At 42.2% G+C, this 25702-nt stretch overlaps 1 protein-coding gene across 5 annotated transcripts in view; it reads left to right on the top strand.

Moving 5' to 3' along the window:
* The window catches only part of CHST10 (carbohydrate sulfotransferase 10), a 40973-nt gene that overhangs the window by 13309 nt on the left and 1962 nt on the right, over nt 1-25702 (top strand). For 2 of the 5 annotated variants that reach the window (XM_050922591.1, XM_050922609.1), the window contains exons 2-5: nt 9787-9927; nt 14169-14266; nt 19000-19234; nt 22422-22527. In XM_050922591.1, coding sequence (XP_050778548.1) covers nt 9787-9927; nt 14169-14266; nt 19000-19234; nt 22422-22527 — 580 coding nt within the window. Of the gene's footprint in view, nt 1-9786; nt 9928-11751; nt 11786-14168; nt 14267-18999; nt 19235-22421; nt 22528-24960; nt 25682-25702 lie in introns of those variants that run through there. The other 3 variants (XM_050922618.1, XM_050922627.1, XM_050922601.1) reach the window with 3 other exon arrangements.

Raw genomic sequence — 25702 nt, 5'->3', positions numbered from 1 at the left:
ATCCTGCCTCTTTTTGTGGCCTGCTATTGGTTTATGAATATAGAATAATAGACGATTAGGGTTGGAAGAGACCTCAGGATATCATCTAGTCCAACCCCCTGCTCAAAGCAGGACCAACACCAACTAAATCATCCCAGCTCAGGGCTTTGTCAGGCAGATCCTAAAAAACCTCTGCGGATGGAAATTCCACCACCTCCCTAGGTAACCCATTCCAGTGATTCACCACCCTCTTGTGAAATAGTTTTTCCTAAAATCCAACCTAGACCTCCCTCACTGCAACTTGAGACCATTACTCCTTGTTCTGTCATCTGCTACCACTGAGAACAGCCTAGTTCCAGCCTCTTTGGAACTGCCATTCAGGTAGTTGAAGGCTGCTATCAGATTCCCCCTCACTCTTCTCTTCTGCAGACTAAACAAGTCCAGTTCCCTCAGCCTCTCCTCATAAGTCTTGTGCCCCAGCCCCCTAATCATATTCGTTACCCTCTGCTGGACTCTCTCCAATTTGTCCACTTCCTTTCTGTAGTAGGGGGCCCAAAACTGAACACAATACTTCAGGTGTGCCTCACCAGTGCTGAATAGAGGGGAATAATCATTTCCCTTGATCTGCTGGCAGTGCTGCTACTAATGCAGCCCAATATGCGATTAGCCTTGGCAACAAGGGCACACTGTTGACACATATCCAGCTTCTTGTCCACTGTAATCCCCAGGTCCTTTTCTGCAGAACTGCCGCTTAGCTAGTTGCTCCCCAGCCTGTAGTAGTGTATGGGATTCTTCCGTCTTGAGTGCAGGACTCTGCACTTGTCCTTGTTGAACCTCATCAGATTTCTTTTAGCCCAATCTTCCAATTTGTCTAGGTCACTCTGGACCCTATCCCTACCCTGCAGCATATCTACCTTTTCCCCCAGCTTAGTGTCATCTGCGAACTTGCTGAGGGTGCAATCCATCTCATCATCCAGATCATTAATGAAGATGTTGAACAAAACTGCCCCAGGACCAACCCCTGAGGCACTCTGCTTGATACCAGCTGCCAGCTAGACATCGAGCTGTTGATCACTCCCCGTTGAGCCCGATGATCTAGCCAGCTTTCTCTCCACCTTATAGTCCACTCATCCAATCCATACTTTTTTAACTGGCAAGAATACTGTGGGAGACCATATCAAAAGCTTTGCTAAAGTCAATATATGTCACGTCCACCGCTTTTCCCATATCCATAGAGCCAGTTATCTCATCATAGAGGGCAATCAGGTTGGTCAGGCATGATTTGCCCTTAGTGAATCAGTGTTGACTGTTCCTGATCACCTTCCTCTCCTCCAAGTGCTTCAAAATGGATTTCTTGAGGATCTGCTCCAGGATTTTTCCAGGGACTGAGGTGAGGCTGCCTGGTCTGTATTTCCCTGGATTCTCTTTCGTCCCTTTTTCTAAAGATGGGCACTATATTTGCCTTTTTCCAATCGTCTGGCACCTCCCCTAATCTCCATGAGTTTTCAAAGATAATGGCCAATAGTTCTGCAATCACATCTGCCAACTCCCTCAGCGCCCTTGGATGCATTAGACCCAACCCCATGGACTTGTGCATGTCCAACTTTTCTAAATAGTCCTTAACCTGTTCTTTCACCACTGAGGGCTGCTCACCTCCTCCTCATTCTGTGCTGCCCAGTGCAGCAATCTGGGAGCTGACCTTGCCTGTGAAGACTGAGGCAACAAAAGCATTGAGTAGTTCAGATTTTTTCACATCATCTGTCACGAGGCTGCCTCCGCTATTCAGTAAGGGTCCCACACTTTCCCTGACCTCCTTCTTGTTGCTAACATACCTGTAGAAACCCTTCTAGTTACCTTTCCCATCCCTTGCTAGCTGCAATACCCGTTGTGCCTGGGCCTTCCTGCATGCTCAAGCAATATTTTAATACTCCTCCCTAATCATCTGTCCAAGTTTCCACTTCTTGTAAGCTTCCTTTTTGTGTTTAAGGTCACCGAAGATTTCTCTGTTAAGCCAAACTGGTTGCCTGCCATATTTGCTATTCTTTCTGCACATCAGGATGGTTTGTTCTTACATCCTCAATAAGGCTTCTTTAAAATACAGCCAGCTCTCCTGGACTCCTTTCCCCCTCATATTAGTCTCCCAGGAGATCCTGCCCATCAGTTCTCTGAGGAAGTAAAAGTCTGCTTTTCTGAAGTTCAGGGACCATATTCTGCTGCTCTCCTGTCTTCCTTTTGTCAGGATCCTGAACTCGACCATCTCATGGTCACTGCTGCCCAGGTTGCCACTCATTTCTACTTCTCCTACCAATTCTTCCCTGTTTGTGACCAACCCCTAGCTGGTTCCTCCAGCACTTGCACCAGGAAGTTGTCCCCAACATTCCAAAAGCTTCCTGGATTGTCTGTGCACTGCTGTATTGCTCTCCCAGCAGATGTTAGGGTGATTGAAGTCCCCCATGAGAACCAGGGTCTGCGATCTGGAAGCTTCTGTTAGTTGTCCAAAGAAAGCTTCATCTACCTCATCCTCCTTGTCTGGTGGTGTCATAACCTATTCCCAGATTTGGACCTTAGCGTCCAAAATATGGGGGTTCGCATGAAAACCTCCAAGCTTAGTTACCAGCTTGGACCTGGTAAAGCTGCCACCACCCAAAAAATTAGAGTGTTTTGGGGCACTCTGGTCCCCCCAAAACCCTTCCCTGGGGACCCCAAGACCCAAATCCCTTGAGTCTCACAACAAAGGGAAATAAACCATTTCCCTTCCCCCCTCCAGGTGTTCCTGGAGAGAGACACAGAAGCAAGCTCTGTGAATCTAAACAGAGGGATTCCACCCTCTCTATTTCCAGTCCTGGAAACAGAAGTACTTCCCTCTTCACCCAGAGGGTATGCAAAGTCAGGCTAGTAAATCTAACACACACAGATTTCCCCCTGACTTCTTCCTCCCACCAATTCCCTGGTGAGCACAGACTCAATTCCCTGGAGTTCCCCACTAAAGAAAAATTCCAACAGGTCTTAAAAGAAAGCTTTATGTAAAAAGAAAGAAAAATACATAAAAATGGTCTCTCTGTATTAAGGTGACAAATACAGGGTCAATTGCTTAAAAGAAATATGAATAAACAGCCTTATTCAAAAGAATACAATTTAACACATTCCAGCAACTACATACATGTAAATACAAAAAAACAAACCTATCTTTGCACTCACAACTTGGAAACAGAAGATTAGAAAGCAGGAAATAGAAAAATCCTTCCCATAGCCGAGAGGGACAGATTCAAGACCAGAACAAAGGACTCACACACAAACTTCTCTCCACCCAGATTTGAAAAAGTCTTGTTTCCTGATTGGTCCTCTGGTCAGGCGTTTCAGGTTACTTCTTTCCAGGTGAAAGAGACATTAACCCTTAGCTATCTGTTTATGACAGGTGGTCTATAGCAGACGCCCACCTCGACATCACCTTTGTCGCTCTCGCCTCTAAACTTAACCCAAAGACTCTCAACAGGCTTTACTCCAGTTTCATATAAGAGCTCTGAGCAGTCGTACTGCTCTCTTACATACAGTGCAACTCCTCCACTTTTTCTGTCCTGCCTGTCCTTACTCAACAGTTTATACCCATCCATGTCAGTGCTCCAGTCATGTGAGTTACCCCACCAAGTCTCTGTTATTCCAATCACATCATAGTTCCTTGACTGTGCCAGGACTTCCAATTCTTCCTGTTTGTTTCCCAGGCTTCTTGCGTTCATGTACAGGCAGCTAAGATAACTAGCCAGTTGTCCTCAGTATGAATCGGGAGGCCTCCCCTGTTGCACCCTCTTTAATAAATATATTAAAGAGCAAAAATGTGATAGTACTTTTAGAACTGGTGACAGAATATTATAGCTGACTGGATTTAGGGTTCTGTGGAAATTAGGGCAGATAGTTGAGCACAGCAAATGGAAGGCAAACAAAGAGATGGTGAGGAAGCTTTTCTGATCTCCCCATCCTACAATCAATTTGGTGGTATTGAAGTGAGAGACAAGAGACAGGGAAGAGGCTGAAAAGTCCCTATGTGCTCAAGAAAGAGAAGACCCAGAAGAAACTTAAAACTACAGATAAGAAAAAATAAAGAGATTTAAACTAAATGCAGAAGGAAGCAGAAGAGTTTAAAAAGGAAAAACACCTCTAAATAAAAGAAGCACTTCAGAAACAAACAAAATTAAGGAGACAGAGGAAGCAGGTAAATATATGAATGAACTAGCAGAATGATGAAAAACAAAGATGAAGAGGAGAGATTGGAAATATCTTGATATTCAGGTACCCTGGTTTGGAGCATGATAGAAGCATCTGTATAGAAGGATTTAGAGAGAAGGAAAATGTAAGGTTTTGCTTTTTGTAAATTCTTAAAAGGGCATTATTTTGAATTAGCATAATCTCTAAACAGGGTTTACTATTGAAATCAGTTACCTTTATTTAGACTCCTGAGTAGTCTGGTTCCTGAGATAGTTAAAGAGCTGGTTAATATAGAGGCAGCTTGGCTAGCTGGCTGGGAGCAAACTCCAGGGCCCACTGTTTATATACAAGTTATGGTGAATCCTGTGTGAAAGATATATGATCAATATACATCTATGGCTGCAGAAAGTAGACAATGTATCTACTAACAGATTAGATAAAAATCGCTTAACTTCTCTGCCACAGCTTCTCCTTGTGTAAAGTGAGAATGATAATAGCCAAGGCTATGAGGCTGGCTGTACCTCTGTCCCCTTTCTAGTCTCTGAGCGCACCCCCTCAGGTGATAGGCCTCATGGGATAAAAGGGAAGGTCCTTTCATGGATTGAGAACTGGTTAAAAGACAGGGAACAGAGTGTAGGAATTAATGGTAAATTCTCAGAATGGAGAGGGGTAACTAGTGGTGTTCCCCAAGGGTCAGTACTAGGATCAATCCTATTCAATTTATTCATAAATGATCTGGAGAAAGGGGTAAACAGTGAGGTGGCAAAGTTTGCAGATGATACTAAACTGCTCAAGATAGTTAAGACCAAAGCACACTGTGAAGAACTTCAAAAAGATCCCAAAAAACTGAGTGATTGGGCAACAAAATGGCAAATAAAATTTAATGTGGATAAATGTAAAGTAATGCACATTGGAAGAAATAACCCCAGCTATACGTACAATATGATGGGGGCTGATTTAGCTACAACGAGTCAGGAAAAATATCTTGGAGTCATCGTGGACAGTTCTCTGAAGATGTCCACACAGTGTGCAGAGGCGGTCAAAAAAGCAAACAGGATGTTAGGAATCATTAAAAAGGAGATAGAGAATAAGACTGAGAATATATTATTGCCCTTATATAAATCCAGGGCCGGCTTTAGGCCTATTCCACCAATTCCCCCAAATTGGGCCCCACACCTAAGAGGGCCCCGCGCCCAGTGAGAATCCCTTCCCTGTCTAGAGGCACCTTTTTAATTTTTACTTACCCGGCAGCACTCCGGGTCTTTGGCAGCACTTTGATGGCGGGTCCTTTGCTTGCTCTGGGTTTTCAGCGGCACTTCAGCGGCGGGTCCTTCAGTGCCGCCGAAGACCTGGAGTGAGCGAAGGACCCACCGCCGAAGTGCTGCCGAAGACTCGGAGAACCACCCGGTGAGTACAAGCCCCAAGTGGTGTTTGTTGTTGTTGTTTTTTAGTCATCCCTATGGGGGACCCGTCGAAACTGTTCAAATTGGGGCCCGCACTTCCTAAAGCCGGCCCTGTATAAATCCATGGTACCCCTACATCTCCAATACTGTGTACAGATGTGGTCTCCTCACCTCAAAAAAGATATACTGGCACTGGAAAAGGTTCAGAAAAGGGCAACTAAAATGATTAGGGGTTTGGAGAGGGTCCCATGTGAGGAAAGATTAAAGAGGCTAGAACTTTTCAGCTTGGAAAAGAGGAGACTAAGGGGGAATATGATAGAGGTATATAAAACCATGAGTGATGTGGAGAAAGTGGATAAGGAAAAGTTATTTACTTATTCCCATAATACAAGAACTAGGGGTCGCCAAATGAAATTAATAGGCAGCAGGTTTAAAACAAATAAAAGGACATTCTTCTTCACACAGCGCACAGTCAACTTGTGGAACTCCTTACCTGAGGAGGTTGTGAAGGCGAGGACTATAACAGCGTTTAAAAGAGAACTGGATAAATTCATGGTGGTTAAGTTCATAAATGGCTATTAGCCAGGATGGGTAAGGAATGGTGTCCCTAGACTCTGTTTGTGAGAGGATGGAGATGGATGGCAGGAGAGAGATCACTTGATCATTGCCTGTTAGGTTCACTCCCTCTGGGGCACCTGGCATTGGCCACTGTTGGTAGACAGATACTGGGCTAGATGGACCTTTGGTCTGACCTGGTACAGCTGTTCTTATGTTCTTTGTGTTTTCTTATCTTGGGGTGGAATCATTCTTCCACCCTTAGACCAGGATCTGGCTATAGTTTCCTGTATATACCAACTGCTGCTATCCTGCAGATCTGAGTACGCTGAAACTGTCTGCTCCTCTCTGATAGCCTAACATACCATCTTAGAAATCAAATACATAAATCACATTTGGGGATAGAGGTTAATAATTCTTACTGAGCACCCACATATTCATCATAATAACAAAACTTGTCTTCCTGGCAGATATGTTATGAATATCAAAGAACGAATTCTGCCTCCCTCATTTGTGTTCAGTAGACCTTAGTCGGAGTAATCCTGTTATTTTCTGCAGAGCTACTCAAGGAATGAGATACTATTAAACATGGTGAAGGGCCTCCTGGCTCATATTTTGTATCTGTATCTGATCAGTAAGAGTCTAATAAACTTTTCAAGTGCTGGTGGATATGCTAAGATGTCTGTAAACAAGAGTAAAAGTTTTGACTCAATTGCTAGATGATGATGTTGTCATGGGTGTTGTGATAAACTGGAAAAGGTCACCTCTAAGACTTGAGACTCTAGCACGAATCTTAGGGAAAGGGCTATAACAATGTGTTGTGCTAGGATGAAACCTATTTTTGAACTATTGCTGATTTGAGTCTGGAAAGAAATCAGTGGGAACTTGCTCTCAAATTCCGATCATAGTACTTGCCCTTTCTGGCCTCCAGTTTTCGATAATGGAGTAAAGCCTGATTCAGAAATTTTGTGCTTAGAAGATGGGAATTGACCTAGAAATGGGATACAAGATATTGTTCTCCTGTGAGGGTAGCAGAGATGAATCTTCTACAGAGTCTATAAAAATCCAAAGGATAGTTGACTTGAATGTGACTGAGCATGGTTTTTAAGAAGAAAACTCTTAAAGTATGATAATAAAGGAAACTGTCTCTTTCAACAGCCAAACTAAAAAGGATACATTTGAGAACTGAAAACTTCCATAAGATTGTCATTGAGCAGTTTGTGCCAGGGCTCTGGAATCCACATACCCTAAATTCCACACAAGCAGATCCTGGTGTCCACACACAGATCATCATACTGCAGGGTTGGGCCCTAACTCAGCTAACCAACAAAAATGACATTGCCCAATTTTTTTTAAAGAGAACTTTGTTGTGTGGGATAGTTTTTAATCTGATCTCTTTTATTACTGCAAAAAATAGTATTAATGTTTCAATATGCACTATGGTTATGAATGTGTCTGTTCCTGGTGAATATTTAAAACAGAGAAACTGTCTTCTTAATATATCAAATTCATCATGCTAAATGCACATTAATCTTTCTAATGGTAGATTAGATTTCCTTATGCATCCTCCAAAAGTTAAAAGATTGTTGGATTTTTATTTGTAATTGGAAATACAATATTTCTTCCTTTTCCCCACATCCATTTCACCTACTTATATTCCAGAATTCCCAAATGTATATTCTTCTACTTGCACGTGTTCCAAAGAATGGCACTCAATGTTGTTGTCGCTATGACTGACAGGAGCAAAGCCTTCTTGGATGGGCCTTGCTTGAACCAGTCAGGCAAACATTGGCTAGAAAAGCAGTCAGCACTGGGGATGTTAGAGATGGTGCAGGTCAGCAGGTGGAAGGAAAGGGACACAGCTGAACAATACGAAATACATTTACTTTTGTCATTTAAGCTTTGCGGGAATGAGAAAAGTAGGGGTTGAGAAGGGCATTGATTAGTAATTGATTATCAATCTTGCAAATGGAATTCCAGAAACAATACTTTAAAGATGCTTTGTTTCTATTGTATACTTGATAAATGAACTGTTCAATAGGACATGATTTTTTAAAATTCTGTTTAAAATATATAAATAGTCTGGTCTTACGATCTAAGCAAAGACCAGGGAATCAGGTTAACTAATCTATCTATCTTCAACTCTGTCACTCACCATGACATCTTTGGCAACTTGCTTAACAGGGTACAAAATCCCAAGGATAAGAATTTGAAATTCCCATTCCAGTGAATGGAAGTTACATGTGATTACCCTCTGATGGAATTTGGTCAGGTCTTGGTTTCCCTGGTGATTGAAGGGGTGGGGGAGCTAATAATTTAGCTAAGCCTCACCACATCATTTTGACATTTGTATGTTAGATCCTCGTTTTGTTAAGAGCTATCAAAGTTTCATTGTCATTTATCTTCATGGAGAAGAGTTTTCTTAGAGGTGAAGTGCAAATACCTGAGTTCAGGCCCTTGGGTGTCTTGTGTTTATCCAGCAACAGTTGAGGCAGTACTGATATTGAAAGCAGGGTTAGAAATACAGCTTCTGCTTCTTTCTTGCAATGAAACATCAACACTTGAGGCATCTCAGGTCTTTGCAGGTAAATGGAGGTTGAACTAGAATTTTAAAAAGTTGTATAGACTTAACCTTTATGGGTGGGATTTGCACAAGCACTCAGCATTGGCCTGGCTGCTCCCATGGAAGTCAATGGGAGTTTTACCAACCAGAGTTGGGCCAGTGCTGAGTCCATTTGAAAATCCCACCCTACAAATGCATACATTTTGAAAATGTGTATTCAATTAATGTATGGGATCCTAAATCATTTTTGGTTTTTATTTTTAAAAGCATTGCATTCTACCTTTCAGAGAATTTTTTTGCTAAGATGTCAGCTGCTGATCAAAACTAAACAAAACCAACATGCAACCTTCCTACCCCAGCAGATCTGCAAACTGCATGCATTGGTAGCCTACTGCTGTTACTCCATCCTCTCTCCCATCCCTGTTTGGTTCACCGCCTGTTGTACTTTGCCTTTAAACCAAGAACTTGATCACACTATCTCTCCAGGTGAAACTTTGCACCTTTCTAGAGCCCTGTTGACTTTGAAGGACTTTGTAAGAGAAAAGGGGCTTGCCGTGTGGATCCGATTGCAGGATGGGGGCCCAAAATAGTAATGTCTTTGGGGAAGGGATATTCTTTTACTACCCTTTCATATAGGACCCTAGCATGATGGCAGCCTTTACCAGGCTAGAGCCTCTAGCAGCTACTATAACACTAGTAATAAAATTATATCATAACTGTAGAAATATTAAGTACACCTCTACCCTGATATAACGCGACCTGATATAACACAAATTCAGATGTAACGCGGTAAAGCAGCGCTCCAGGGAGGCGGAGCTGCACGCTTCCGCAGATCAAAGTGAGTTTGATATAACGCAGTTTCACCTATAACACGGTAAGATTTTTTGGCTCCCAAGGACTGCATTATATCAGGGTAGAGGTGTATATTAAAGGCTATATCGTTATAGTTTAATCCGCTAGGTGTATTTGACTTCAGGCAGAAATATAATATGTATATTTTAATGTCTGCTATACAAGGTACTGGTTTTATAAAATAGAAACATATATTTCGTATGTGGTAATTTTTTTATTTTTATTTTTTTTAAGCAGGAAAATACAAAATTTTTATATGGCTCACGTCTGACAACATGCACCATCAGTGGCTGCTGTTAGCTGCATGCTTTTGGGTGATATTCATGTTCATGGTTGCTAGCAAGTTCATCACACTGACTTTTAAAGACCCAGATGGTAAGTTTACCTTTAATTAAATTTGATATAATACAGAATATTGAACAATGTTCTGTCCAAAAGTGGCAGTGTAATCATTGTGCCCAACACAGATCCCAACACATTGTTATCTCTTTGTTTATTTTAGAGGATTAGAGATTGGAGCAATGCATTTATACATTGCTAGCAAGTGACAATGCTAATACTTCTACAGTTTACATTCTTGTTTATAAAGATCTGAAAAATAACATTGCTACCAGATTCCTACATTTTGGAACAGAGGGGATTACATTTTGAAAGTCTGCCTTTTAATAAACAGGTTCTTGAACCAATTCAATTTCAACATCTTAGGTCAATAAACAAATGGTGTGTGTTTGAAGCAATGCAGAGCAATCCCCTGAATTGTTTTGTTCCTCATTAGAGAGAAGGGAAATTTCACAGTAACTAAATAGTAACTATATAGTCTTTATTTTCTGCACCATTTTAAATATTTGCCATCTTACAGCATTCAAGAGACATGGCGTAAAGTTTGATTAGTAGTGCACGTACCCTAACCTCTCCTGCCTTGCTCCTTACTTTCAGTTTTATCCTCTGCTGTTTGATTGACAACTAGCTTATAGGCTTTTGCTTAGCCTAAGTAGCCCAGATGGTATTAGACTGATAAGGAATTTAAAGCCACTTGATAACACTACACACAGCATGCCGCATTCTCTGTATACTGATGTGTTGCTGTTAACAAGCAGACCTGCAGGGAGTGTATGATGAAATTACTGACATGACATGCAGATAGTGTTTTTGAGTGTGTGTGTGTGTGTGATGTTAGAAGATACTCTATTTTTATCTTTTTAAGACACTTAAAGAATTGCTATTGGAACAGAAGACAATGCAATTCCTTAGGCTCCAATCCTGCAAAGCCTGAAGCACATAGTTAACTTTACACTCTGCGAATAGCCTTATTGATTTTATTGGGAGTATTCACATAGAATATGTACATACCTCTGCAGAATCAGAGCCTTGTTTATTGTGCTAAGTAACTGCCATCCAGTGATATTGTGTAGAATGCAGACAGCTGTAAGAACAGTGTTTGTTAGCTAAAGATTTCTGGAAACGGATCATGAACATTAGTTTTGTGTATGACTTACCAAAATGATGGCCGGGGGGAAAGAGGGAGAGTAATTTTGGCCCTGGCCTGTTTTAGTCAGGAAATATTTAATAGTGATAGAAAAACTTTCTAATTACTGATTACTTTTAAAAAATATTCTGACCCTCCTAAGTGACAAGCTGTCAACCCTCGTGAGACAATTTAAAGGTAGAAAATACTATTTGTTTGAGTTAACTCAACCAGTTTTCATAAGGTGTATGTTTTGTCCAAGTTGCTTTCAGTGGATAGCTTTGTAGGTCTTTGTTTGCTCCTGTGATTCAGTAGGCAACTCTCTGCCTTATTTTTAATGTGTTTGGAACTTGGGCCCGGGTCCCGCAATGACCTGTGATTGAGCAGACTGCTTCATCGGTGCAGTGTGGCTTAGAAGTCTGCCTACAGGTGCTCATTGCAGGATTGGCGCCTTAGAGCTGAACTGATTCTTTGGGATCTCCTCTGGTCTCCAGTGAGACATGATTCGTTTTGCCTTCTGTTTGATTTTTCTATCTTATCTGCATGTATCCTCAAAAATAAATAACTGACTTCCTTCCCATTGTCCTTATAGACGTGGTAGTTTTCATTTTGTTTAATCTCCTTCTGCTGTGATATACAAGCTTTTAGCAAGCATTGATTTATTCTCCTCCACCTCAGTCTGCTTAAGTTACATAATTTTTTTTCACTACTTAATTTTCCTATTACGACTCCTGAACTAATTTGAAGAAGAATGAACCTGCTTGACAGGTAAGATGGCTTAGCTTGCAAGTTGAGACACTTCTGTTCTAGTTTCAGCAATAATAAATTCTCACTGAGATTTGTAATTGTCCTTAATTTGCAGGTGGCTTGCTCTTTCAAGTATTTTTATACATCTATAAAAATGTGAGAGTAACGTAATGAAGTGCCATATTCTGTCTTGATGAATTATTATTGTAGGAGACATCTTAAGCCAGTGTTTCTCAAACTGGGATCACCACTGCTGGAAGCAGCAGCCAGTAAGTCCCTCGGCCCATGCCGCTTCCAGCAGCTCCCATTGGCCCGGAGCAGCGAACCGTGGCCAGTGGGAGCTGCAGTCGACCGGACCTGCAGACGGGGCAGGTAAACAAACCGGCCCGGCCTGCCAGGGGCTTTCCCTACACAAGCGGCAACCCCAGTTTGAGAAACACTGTCTTCAGCCGTAGGGCAGAGGGTTGGAAATCTTTGTTTGAAAGTTACAATAAAATATTATTTTTGAGGGAAGGCTTTGCATGTGTGGGTGTGGGTGTGTGTCCCACAGTATCTTTGCAACTGTTATTTATTTATCATTTGTACTGTGGGTCGTGTCTAGGAGCCCCAGTCATGGACCAGGACACGGTAGCACTACAAAAATAGAACAAAAAGACTGTAAGCCAGGGGTGGGAAAACTTTTTGGCCCGAGGGCTGCATCCAGTTTCCAAAATTGTATGGAGGGACGGTTAGGGGAGGCTGTGCCTCTCCAAACAGCCAGGCATGGCCCGGCCCTGTCCCCTATCCAACCCCTCCTGCTTCTCACCCGCTCCCTGACGGCACCCCCCCCCTCAGGACTGGGGGGTGGGGAGAATAGGAGGGAGGGGCTGGGGGTTAGCACTACAGGCACGTGAATGGAGCAACAAGTGCTGGAAGGTGCCTATCTTTGTACAAGGACAAATGGAAACAAGTGATTGTCTTCACAGAGGAAAAAAAACATAGAGTGCTAAACTGGGGGAAAACTAGTATGACCCAACCCCTTACAATTAATACTCATAGTGAGGATTATCCTAAAAATATTTTACTCAGTTGACAAGGGGCTTGTTTATTTTAATTTATTTTGTTTAGCAATTGTTCTTTGAATCAATTATTTGTTTTCCATATTTTATGAGTGTGGCATTTTTTTCCTTCTGCCCTGGACCAAATAGTCCTCTGAGTGCATAGGGTCTAGGAGAAGGTGAGTACACAGGGTCTAGGGGAAGGTAAATGCAAATTCACCACTCTTGGTTATGCAAAAGCTTTTTGAAGGTACCTCTGAGGAGTGGGCCATTGTGAGCTGATCACCTTTTACATGAGGCCAAGATCAAAGTCCCAAGCTGTATAAAGGAAAGACTGAAATATTCATGGTGGTTCTGAGTCTGAATCTGAGACTGTCATGAACTTGTTGCCATGGGGAAAAAACATTTCTGAGTTCTGAAGGATTGACACCTACCAGATCCCTTGTTGAAATTAGGGTGACTTCTGATAAGATTTTTAGTGTGTGGTTTTTTATTGTTTTTAATATGTTTTCTTTGTAATGCTTTCACCTAAAAAATAATATGTGCTTGCTTAAAAAGAGTTGTGGTGTTAACTTATAACTACAGATAATACATGGGTTCTAGCCTTTGGAGAGAAAGCAAAGTGCAGATACTGGCCTTTTGAGCAATCCAGCTTGCTGGGAATATCATGGTGTAGGCAGGGAATTGTGCAGCCTGGAAAAACCGGGGTCAGGAGAGAGAGATAAGTGGATGTCGGCCCAAGAGAGGTGACGGCTGAGGAGATGGGAGCTTGGAGTGGGTGCCCTTATGAACCACAAAGAGGAATACAGGTGCGGTTGCCCTGAACAGTCACATTTACAACACGACAAACCTGCATACTAAGATGCGCAAACACTGATGGATTAATTTTCTTTTTGGCTACACTTAGCTGAGTTTACTGAAAGTAAAAATCTCCTGCTGTCAGATCCATATAGTTATGCTCATTTGTCTACTGAATATAGTTTAAATATCATACATTAGTGTCTCGAACAATATGTGAAATGACTAGATGAATCTTTTTTACAGCATTGGATTTATGAATTCATGTGTTTCTCTGCTCTTCCTTATGCAATGTTAATAAAAGCCTAATAAAGACATAGGGCTATATTAATCCCTGGTGTAATTCTACTGAAATTATACTAAAGGTGAATTTGGCCCTTAGCAACCAAAATCCCAGAAGAGGACATCCTCTAAAATATTAGTGAGCCATATTGTTTCAATAACCTCCCATTTTAAAGCAAGCCCTAAAATGTGTGTGTTTGATTCAAGAATTGATACCAGTAGTTGGCTGTAATGCAGAAATAATTGTCCATTTTTCTATAATTCTCTTCTCTCTCATTCTTATCTAGTATATGGTGTCAAGCAAGAGCAATTAATACTGACGGCTATGACAAAAGTTGAAAAGATACAAGTGCCAGAGGAGAAATGTTTGCCTGAAGAAATTCAGGTGCCTGCTTTTGAGATAATTGTTAAGTTTGCTGAAAAATGTGTGAAAATATGGAGTTAATGAAAGAAAGCTCTTGTTTTAGGGCATCAGGAATTGCTGGACAAGAAATATGTACCTGGCCCTTTTATTTAGAATAAAGTTAGGTGAACTTCATACAGTTCTTCTTGGAGTTATCATGGGGTTTGCTCACTGCTGGGGCGCCTCCTTGTGGCTGCACCTGGGGATTAGCTTTGAACTGGTCTGACGTACCCTTCTTTGGTTGCTTGCCCCTGATTTCTCTCTCTTTCTCTCTCTCCACTCAAGTTACTCCCTCTTTGTGACTTCCCCTGTGGTCTCTCTCTGGAGTCAGGATGCTCCCTCTTCATGTCTCAGCCCTACGGCCAGTCACTATTTAGTTCTCCCCTTCCGCAGTATCAAAATCCCACTGGACAAGCTGTTTCAGGCAGTCTTCTGATTCACTGACAAGTCTGTGTCACTTTCCCAGTAACCAGTAGGGCAACCCAGGCCCAACCACTACTCCAGGTTCCAGCCCAGGGATCCTGTGCCCAGCAACCATGCTCTGCTTAAGCTCTCTGATCCTGTTTCTGTGTCTGTAGTCTCTTTCCTACCCCTCTAGACAGTGACTGCAGTGCTTCTCTCTAAACAGCCCCCTCTTACCACCCGCTTCCTCTTTTTATAAGCCTATCCAGCTCCTCCCCCAGTTGGGCATCATCAGCCATTAGCCTTATCAGTGCCTGGCTTTCCTCCAGATGCAGCCTGTAAGGTTAATTGGCCTATTCTATGTGTTCAGGCCTCTTGTGGGATAGGCACTCCATCACAGGGATCACAAAACTGGTTTGTGACTATAAACCTCTTCCCCTAAATAGTGTAAGTCCCTTGTTTTCTAATAGTGAGTCAACCTGAAAAACCGCCTTTCTATCTAAAGGGAAATGTGTGCTGTGTATTCAGGAGAGAATAGCATCCGTGCTGCTCACAAAGCTAGCAAAAGTGGTTGCCCTATCTGTGACAGATATGTACCACCCTAAATTCAGGGCAACTTCTATTGCAGTCAGTTGGGTTGCACAGTTCTTGACAGCAAAATTTGGCCCACTGTATTTATTTTTGTAATTAGACTGTCTCTCCCCACTGCTCCCCTGCCCTTCCACTTTTGGTTCCTTTAGTCCTCTGTGCAGTCTCTCTGTTTTTGTCTTTTGCTCTGCCTGCTCCATTCCACTTTTCTCCCGCACTCCCCTTCTGCTTGTATTGTGTACTCTCTGCTCCACATCTCAAGGTTTCACCTAAGCAGAACATGAACCCAATAGACTTCATTACATGAACTTTCTAGCATGCAATTTTGAGTGATTGGAAATTAGGCAAAACAAGTCTGCTACTCTCTAATTTACAGAGACATGCCAGTAACCCCATGTCATGGAATAAAGAATTGATGAGGGAGGCTGTTCTGGTGATGTTCTGAGGGAAGCATCTTTTTCCCACTGTCTTGAGTCATTTTATGGCCGATTTTTTGCATGTAGAGGTTGAAATTGAAGTCGTTACCAGAATGCACAAACCAAGAAAGCCGTGGGTTTTGGACAGTACTTTGATGTAAGGCTGGCAATATTGTAAGTGTATAAAATCTGCCCTTGCATATCTGGGAAAAAATAATGAAGTGTCTGGGTCCATTATTATCTCTCCCATGACTTTATGACAGATTGAAGTACTGAGCAGTGCTGTTAATCCAGGATACTTGCAAAGGGGATGTTTACAGTCAGACAAGCAATCTGCTAGGTTTTTCAGATTTCATTATGGCCAAGATAGAATGGAGAGGAGTAGCCGCAGAAAGCAAGATCCTGTTTTCCCATGGAGAATTGGGGTGGAAAACAAAAAGGCTTTTAATTAGCCTCCTTACCTATGTTTCACAGTCACTTTGCTTGAGGCTTTTGACACTTTGAATGCTAACATGGATGACAGTGCTTGGGTTTCCAAGCTCCCTTAATCAAATCCTTCTGAATTTTACCTGTGTAGCAGTGAGCTCAAAGTGAATAGTGGACTTATTCAAGATAATAAGATGAGGAGGGTCTCTTCTTTCAAACTATGTTTCTAACATTTGTGCTGAGGTCGGCAGTGACCATAAGAAATCTGTGAGGATACTATGGATAGAATGCAGCTGGAACCAATAACATGGGGGATTAAGGGCTGTAAGTAGCCACACCATAGTTATGGATGTAAATGAATTTTCCTTATAAATCAGATTTTGGCCAATCCCTCTTCTAAAATCCAAAAGCTGGTAATCAGGCCTGGGGGAAAGGTAAATTTTTCTCCCGCATTTGACATTAATGGTTCCTGATAACCAAGAAGTGGAGGTGTTCAGCAGAGTTGACAAAACTTTCCAACTTTTTACTATTTTGCACCAAGAGACAATATGAAAAGGGAGGAAAAACAAGAGGAAAATTTGAGTGAAAATTAGTTTGTGAAAATGTGTGTTTTTCCTCAGTATCCAACCACCCTATATAAAATTTAGTTCGCTGGACTTATCAAGTTGAGATCTAGGGCACAGGATCAAATATTACTTGATTGAACACTAACTTAAAAAATTATTTTAGATAGCAGTATCAAGATAGCCCATTGGCTTAGACTCACTTAAAATAACTGCTGGCAATGTAAGGACACTTTTTCTTTCATTTGTTTTCTTTTAACCTCCTCTTCCCATTTTTAAATGAAAGTTTCTAGCCTTTTCCTTAAAGAATCAAACCTCACTGTGTAAACCAATCACTTGTTAGATTGTTAGTAGAAAGCTTGTTAGTAGAAAATACAGATTTCCGCCCCCCCACAAAATAGAGGTTAATCAGGCAAGCGATTTATAAAGAAAGAGCTCCCTCTTTTTTTTTTTTTTTTTTTTTTTTTTTTTTTTTTTTTTTTTTTTGTCGCTACAGTTCTGTCAGGTCCTTGCTTGAGACCAGAAAGTGGGAGGCAATTAAAATGGAAGGATCCTAACTCATCTATTCAAGGGGAAGGGTGAATGTTGCCAACCTTCTGCTGTTGATCTTCTTCCTTCTGCCCCTGCCAACTCCCTGCTAACCCCAGTACTCCCTTCTGTAAACCTCCTAACATGCTCACTTCCTGTGGATCTTAAGAGGCCCAGTGGAGATGGGTGGGGTAAGGCGAGCTTGGAGGTGCAGTGGGGAAGTGGGTCATGGAGAGTGCTAGCACAATGAGGAGGTTGCATCACTCAGGGAAAAATTGGAGGTTGGGTAGCAGAACAGAAGTACAAAAGGAGAACATAAGAAGCATTGAAGAAGAGGCCAGAATGTGCTTCAAGCCTTATGTTTCTTCTTGCCCCTTCCCTATAAGCAGTAGTTTGTTCATCAATGCGTCATCCACCCTGAAAGATTTAAGGTGCTTGTTGTAGATGCCCTTCTTCAGAGGATCAAATCACTTACGTTTAGCTTGCCTGTCACATGCTTGACCTTAACTCTCTATATGTAGTAACCCTTGTTCTGAGGCTAATGCAGAAAGGCCATAAGCTTTATTACCCTGCAAGATCTGTAAGGCTGTAGCAGCTTTCAGCCTCATAAACCCAAGCTGCTTTACTTTAAACTGTTGATCTGTGGGTCTTTTGGGGGGGAATTTCCCTAAGCATTCCACTGTCTCACTTTAACAGAATCAGAATGCTCTGTATGCTTTCTGGAAAGCCAACACCTAACACTGAATGAAATAATTATAATAGGAGATATACCTATCTCTTAGAACTGGAAGGGACCTTGAAAGGTCATTGAGTCCAGCCCCCTGCCTTCACTAGCAGGACCAAGTACTGATTTTTGCCCCAGATCCCTAAGTGGCCCCCTCAAGGATTGAACTTACAACCCTAGGTTTAGCAGGCCAACACTCAAATCACTGAGCTATCCCTCCCCCCTTAGACTGTAGATATGACCATTTCCATAAAACAGAGTTTGAGCTATTTACCCTGATGTGTTCTTAAGATATTACTGCTGCTACTCTGAAATCTATGATCTCTGCTAGTCTTCCTGATTGATGGGTTGCTATTTGATTAAGTAGTTCCTCCTCCCCACCCAGAATAATGCTACGGCCTGCCTCTGCTGCTGTGTAAAACTTTCCCAAGCAGCTGCAGAGTGAAAGGATGTTAATGTTTGCTTCGTTGCTGCCCGTTGGTGGTTCTGAAGAGCATTCGTGAAATTGAGCAGAATTTGGTCAACCTTATTTTGCTACAGCTTGGAGAAACAGATGCATTGGGGCTGTCTGTGTGTGCAGATACAGGAAGTCAGCACAGCATCAGTTTGCATCCAGAAGGTTATCTTCCCATCCATAAAGGCTAAAAATCTTTTATATTTCAAATGAAAACTTAATTTCTGCTGAAATTAATGGTTTAGCTCTGCCTTCCCACCATCTAGAGAATTTCCTACTTAACACTGCACTTAGATAAGAGATTTTAAGTTCTGGTAAAAGCATGGTTTGTTCCTTTCTATACAGACTAGACCAAACTTGATAAAAATTGCTGTATAGAAAGGTTCTTACCCTCTTAGATATTGATTGAAAATCACCAGCCTCTGTAGTAGCAACACCGAGGAAGCCAAAAGAAACCAACTGGGATGATGTAAATTTTGCAATATTTTTTGTACAGAAGAGGGGGGAACATAATATATACTTTACTAGGATACTGAATTTGACTGCTTGGTCTCTTACTCTTAAAATTTGATCTAGAAGTTAAACTTTTGCTTCTTGTTTTTTTTTTTAATAAGCCAACTGGAAAAGTTTTTTCTGAAGATCTGATGCACCAACCCCTGGTCCATGTGAAAAGGATTGAGCTTCTCAGGAATGTGTGCAGAGATGCAGCGTTGAGGAATCTCTCTCATACTACCATTTCCAAGTTTGTTTTGGACCGAATATTTGTTTGTGACAAGCACAAGATCCTGTTCTGTCAGACTCCGAAAGTGGGCAACACTCAATGGAAAAAAGTCCTGATTGTTTTAAATGGTACCTACTTGCTCTAATGCGCGTAAGGTTTTTGTTTGTGAGGAAAGGGCAGAACCACTAGAATGAGGGAAGCATTAAAACTAATTTCTTAACATTCTTCTTTACATACAGATACTTAATTCCACTCATTCATTCCTTGCACTTCCTTTTAGTCCTTTTTAAATGTCTCCTTTTTGAAAAATTAAAAATTACCTTCTTTCTGCTAGAATAAATATCACTGTAGCTGCCTCGGAAGTGATTTATCTGAGCCATTGAGGATTTATTTGGTGGATATATTCTCACTCCAGGCCGGGCACCATGTGAATAGAATTTTTAAACAAGTGAATCGTAAAGGATCACAATCCCCTAAACCAGGGTAATTTAAATCCTATGACTTGAACCCAACAACAAAAGGAACAATTGTTATTTCAAGTGTCTAGGCATAAGAAAAAGTTGCATTTTTCAGCAGTACTGTAAGATTTCCATGGCATGAAGCTGGAATTTCTGTTTTGACAGCAATTCTCAGTTTTCAGTTTGGCAGCTGCTGCAGCTCTGTAACACTGGGATTTTGTATATACATTATTAATGGACCATGGCATGAGTTACGAAGAATCAATCATGCACTTAAGGGTGTAGAATAGTAGCCTGGTCAGTGAAAATAAATTGCAGAATGTTCTTTTTCTCTTGTTTTAAGTCAATGTTGTGATTTATGTTAAATAACATTCTGATAGGTGCATGTTCTCTCTCTCTCTGTGTATATCTTTGAAGTGCTATGGTATGTGAACAAAAATAATTAACCTCATCAAGGCTATATCTCAAGGTGCAGCTTGCACAGTTAAAATAAATGCAAACGTGGGGGACTGGTTTGATATAATCACTGATGTCAAACAAGGATGCATTCTCTCATCTCTCCTGTTTGGTACTGCCACTGAGTTCATTCTGGAAAAAAATGTAGATGAATACAACACAGGCATCACATGGCTCGACAACAGTACAATATTAAATCTAGATAGCGTTGACAACATAGGTCTTCTGAGTTACTGCTCAACCAACACGTAAGTAAATACCAGAAGTCCAGCACTGCAAAAAAAAAAAAAGGGTTAGTAACTAATTATGAAGAAACAAATCTAATGATAACCCCAGTAACTCCCAACTCAAGCATTATAGTAGAAGACAAAGGGATACAAAAGATGAGTCCATTCACATATCTTGGCAGTACTGTGCAAGCCTGTGGGGATGTCCAAATAGAATATCATAGAATATCAGAGTTGGAAGGGACCTCAGGAGGTCATCTAGTCCAACCTCCTGCATAATGTTATGAATTTGCAAGACAGCAGCTGCATTCACCATCTTAAACAAGATTTGGTCATACAGAAACCTACCACTTAAAGACCAAACTACAGAGCTTGAACACAAATGTTATTTCTACCTTAACATATGGATGTGAAAGCTGGAAATCCACCAAAGCTAGAGACAGACAACTAAATGATTTTGGAAGCAAATGCCTCATGAAAATACTAGATATTGAATTAAATGAATTATAGTGAATCTCAGATTCATCAGCAACTTCAATTACTCTTCATCTCTAGAGTTGTCCAGAAAAGATGATGAAAATGTCTGAGACATGAGTTAAGAATGAAGCCAGCGCATCTGCCACTGGGCAGCTAGAGGAACACGTAAAAAAAGCTGGTGGAAAGATTGCCTCCACTGAATAGTACTAAGAGAGGGGAGAACATATGGGACTTAGAGGCCATGCAAAGAGTGGCTCAGGATAGACATAGATGGTGGAGCTTTGTCTGGGCCCTAAGCAATGTCTGATAGCACAGGAAGGATTCAGATCCAGATGTGCTTTTTGCAAAGCTTTACTGAGTATGAACAACAGGATTGATCATTAGATACAGAGAGCATCTTACCTCCACCTGACTGGTTCAAATCCAGCCCAGCTTGATAGCGACAGAAAGTTGTTATCATTTGATTTATCGGTGGCCTATGTAAGATGCATTTGGTGGTCTTGTTCCAGTTCCCAGCAGGCAGCACCACCCCAGTTGGCACTAATCACATCCTTATTGAGCAGTCTCAGCAGACAGACCTAATAATAGAGTGGGTGCCCTAGAGGTGATCTTTGCAGATCAGGATAGATGTACACTCCTATGGCAGTATGGAGTAATCGATGCTGCCATTGCTTATGCTGTAACTTCACTCTGAATGAATAGAGGACTTCAGTGTCCTAGGCTGTCAAGTCTGGCATTTGCCAGCATTAAATTCACGCAGGAAAAGAGGAGGACAAAAAGCATTAATTATAAGACAGACAAGACTGAGGACAAGCTGTGTGAATTAGTCACTGCAGCCTTATTGACACTAGGCTTTTTTCTGAAACATGTTTCCTGGCACCAGTGCAACTCTTGTGGTGGGAGCACCCGTGTATAGATGGGCACGGGGGCTTTCATGGAGACTTGCTAGTTTGATAACACTGCACTTGTCCTCCCACCCACATGGAATTCCAGTGAGTTCCATGGTGCTCTATATTGGCACGTCACTGCAGGATTGGGGTCTTAAACTAGCTGTTACCCTCTCCTGCACAGAACGTGCCTACAGAACGACTGATAAACTAACACCCGGATGCTTGCCATTCTGAATGTGTTATGTATTTTATTCTCTTATGCACCACGGAAGGATCTGAAGTTTTGTAGTTTTCAGCATAGTGTTTCGTTTAATTAAAAAAGGACCCAAGCAAAAAAAGTTTGCCAGGAGCCTGACAGTGAAGTGTTTCGAGTTAACATGGTTCAGGTAGACACTTTACAGTGTTTCCTGTTTGCTGGAAACTAAACCAAAAAAAAGTCAATCCTTCCAGCAAAGCTAAGCTTCAGAGTCTTTCCAACTGGGTTATGTGGGAGGAAAGTTGTGGGAAGGGTGGGGAGGGCAGACAGATAAGGCTTGTTTAACATGCGTTATTGGGAGACTTGAACACTGCTTTGGTTTAGACAGGAGTTGTCATGTTACAAATCTCCAAATCTGTATTCTTTTGAGTGTTGAACAGCCGTTAGTGTTGCAGTCTGAATCTTCCCTTATTTAACAGCTTTTGTACCTTGTAACCATAGCTACTAATGCCACAGAAGAGAGAGAAACCAAATAAAAACACCACTATGAGACAAATACCCTTCCCCACCTCTTTTAAAGGTAACCTTTTCTGTCTATCTTTTTTATCTAGGAGCATTTTCTTCCATAGAAGAGATCCCAGAGAACATAGTACATGACCATGAGAAGAACGGACTTCCACGCTTATCCTCCTTCAGTGACTCTGAAATTCAAAAACGGTAAGAGGTGATTTCCCAGGGAGATAGTTAGTTAGGTTTCTGAACAAGAGAGGAAAATTGGAGGATCACACGTTAAAATACAGATCGAACCATGGAGATCTCAGTTTCTTTTATGCTGGTGTTACCACTGGTGTAACTGCTGATTCTGTTGATGTTGGTGTTACCATCTCATGTTCACGTCAGAGGAGTAAAACCAACATTACTGGTGAAATGAAATGGAGAATCAAACCCAGGCTGTGCTTAGATGTGCTTAGGTTTTCTCTGGTTCATTTGTTACTTATATAACACTATAAGTGTTATGGGTGTTTTAAATAAAAGATAGACAAAGATTTCTTTCTCAGAAAAACTTACAATCTAAGGGCCAGATTGTGCCACCCCTATTCACATCAACAAGTGCCTTACTTCATAAGTAACGCTACTGAAATCAGTTGGGCCCCAAGGTTGAGAAAGAGGGAGGATAGGAATAAAATGATTGTGGTCACGTAGGAGACTTGGATGGTTATGAAAATGTAGTTTTTTGTTGGGTATAAGACTAAGGGTTTTTATAAGCCACCTTGAAGAATTGGTTTCGAAAGGGGATAGTTCCATAACAGAAAGATGGCATCTCCTTTGAGGCCAGGTCTAAAGCCCAAAGCTCATTTGAGCTTAGGTCCAAAGTCAGTGGAATGATTCCCATTGCTTTTAATGGCCTTTGAATCAGGTCCCTGGAAATGCATACTCTCTAAGGGTACGTCTACACTACAGGATTATTCTGATTTTACATAAACCGGTTTTGTAAAACAGATCGTATAAAGTCAAGTGCATGCGGCCACACAAAGCACAATAATTCGGTGGTGTGCGTCCATGTACCGAGGCTAGCGTCCATTTCTGGAGCGTTGCACTGTGGGTAGCTATCTCATAGTTATCCCATAGTTCCCGCAGTCGCCCCCGCGCATTGGAATTCTGGGTTGAGATCCCAATGCATGATAGTGCAAAAACAGTGTCGCGGGTGATTCTGGGTAAATGTCGTCACTCATTCCTTCCTCTGTGAAAGCAACGGCAGACAATCATTTCGCGCCCTTTTTCCCTGGATTGCCCTGGCAGACGCTATAGCATGGCAACCATGGAGCCTGTTTTGCCTTTTGTCACTGTCACCATATGTGTACTGGATGCCGCTGACAGAGGCGGTACTGCAGCGCTACACAGCAGCATTCATTTGCCTTTGCAAGGTAGCAGAGACGGTTACCAGTTGTTCTGTACCGTCTGCTGTGCCATTGTAAATTGGCAATGAGATGATGGTTATCAGTCATTCTGTACCATCTGCTGCTGTCATGGGTGCCCCTGGCTGACGTTCGCTGAGGTCGGCCGGGGGCGCAAAGACAAAAATGGGAATGACTCCCTGGGTCATTCCCTCCTTTATGTTGTATCTAAAAATAGAGTCAGTCCTGCCTAGAATATGGGGCAAGTTCACTAGAGAACCAGTGTACCAGAGAGCACAGCCGCTCCATGTCAGATCCTGCAGAAATGATGAACTGCATGTCATTCTAGGGGGTGCCCCTGCAACAGCCCCACCTGTTGCTTCCCTCCTCCCCCAACCCTCCTGGGCTACCGTGGCAATGTCCCCCCATTTGTGTGATGAAGTAGTAAAGAGTGCAGGAATAAGAAACACTGAGTTTTTAGTGAGATAAAAAGAGGGGGAGGCAGCCTCCAGCTGCTATGATAGTCCAGGCAGGACATTAAATGGTGTGGGGGAGAGGAGCCCAGCATCCCGCTGCCATGATAATCCAGGCAGTACAGAATCATTTCTTTAGACATGAGGGGGGGCGCTGATGGAGCACAGCCCCCAGTTGCTATGATGAGGACGGTTACCAGCCGTTCTGTACCATCTGCCGAGAATAACCAGGAGTCATTCCTATTTTTACTCGGGCGCCCCTGGCCGACCTCACCTGAGGCCAGCCAGGAGCACTCACGGGATGATGACAAGGATGGCTACCAGTCCTGCACTGTACCGTCTGCCACCGGGGAGGGGATGGGAGAGGATGCTACTGTTCAGTACCGCAGCACCGCGTCTACCAGCAGCATGCAGTAGACATAGGGTGACATTGAAAAGAGTCAAGAAACGATTTTTTTCCCTTTTCTTTCACGGGGGGGGAGGGGGGGTAAATTGACGAGATATACCCTGAACCACCCCAGACAATGTGTTTGACCCTACAGGCATTGGGAGCTCAGCCACAAATGCAAATGCTTTTCGGGGACTGTGGGATAGCTGGAGTCCTCGGTCCCCCCCTCCCTTCCTCCATGAGCGTCCATTTGATTCTTTGGCTTTCTGTTACGCTTGTCACACAGCACTGTGCTATGGACTCTGTATCATAGCCTGGAGATTTTTTTCAAATGCTTTGGCATTTCGTCTTCTGTAACGGAGCTGTGATAGAACAGATTTGTCTCCCCATACAGCGATCAGATCCAGGATCTCCCGTATGGTCCATGCTGGAGCTCTTTTTGGATTTGGGACTGCATCGCCACCCGTGCTGATCAGAGCTCTACACTGGGCAAACAGGAAATGCAATTCAAAAGTTTGCGGGGCTTTTCCTGTCTACCTGGCCAGTGCATCCGAGTTCAGATTGCTTTCCAGAGCAGTCACAGTGGTGCACTGTGGGATACCACCCGGAGGCCAATACCGTCGATTTGCAGCCACACTAACCCTAATCCGACATGGCAATACCAATTTCAGCGCTACTCCTCTCGTCAGGGAGGAGTACAGAAACCGGTTTTAAGAGCCCATTATATCAATATAAAGGGCCTCGTTGTGTGGACGGGTGCAGGGTTAAATCGGTTTAACGCTACTAAAATCAGTTTAAACGCGTAGTGTAGACCAGGCCTAAGTAATCCTGGATACGATTTCTCCTAGAAACTTCACCACATGCCCTGGAGGACATGGATTCAGCTATTTTGACTCCTATGAGTAACTCTGCTTAGTAGGTGACCATTTGTACATCCTGTTTTGTATTAAAACAAGTAAAACATTTTATTTCAAGTGTCATTGGTAGTGGCATTCAGAGATAGATGAAAAGTGGGCTACTTCTTACAAGTCATATTCTTGGTATTTCAGAGGTCATATTTTATCTCAGTTTTGTAGCTCTTCGATACATAGTTCACTTTTTCTATCTGTTTAATCCCTTCCATTTCTGTTTTCCTT

The sequence above is a fragment of the Gopherus flavomarginatus genome, chromosome 1 (assembly GCF_025201925.1).
Source record: "Gopherus flavomarginatus isolate rGopFla2 chromosome 1, rGopFla2.mat.asm, whole genome shotgun sequence".
Lineage (NCBI taxonomy): Eukaryota > Metazoa > Chordata > Testudines > Testudinidae > Gopherus > Gopherus flavomarginatus.
This window is presented reverse-complemented; position numbering and strand designations above follow the sequence as displayed.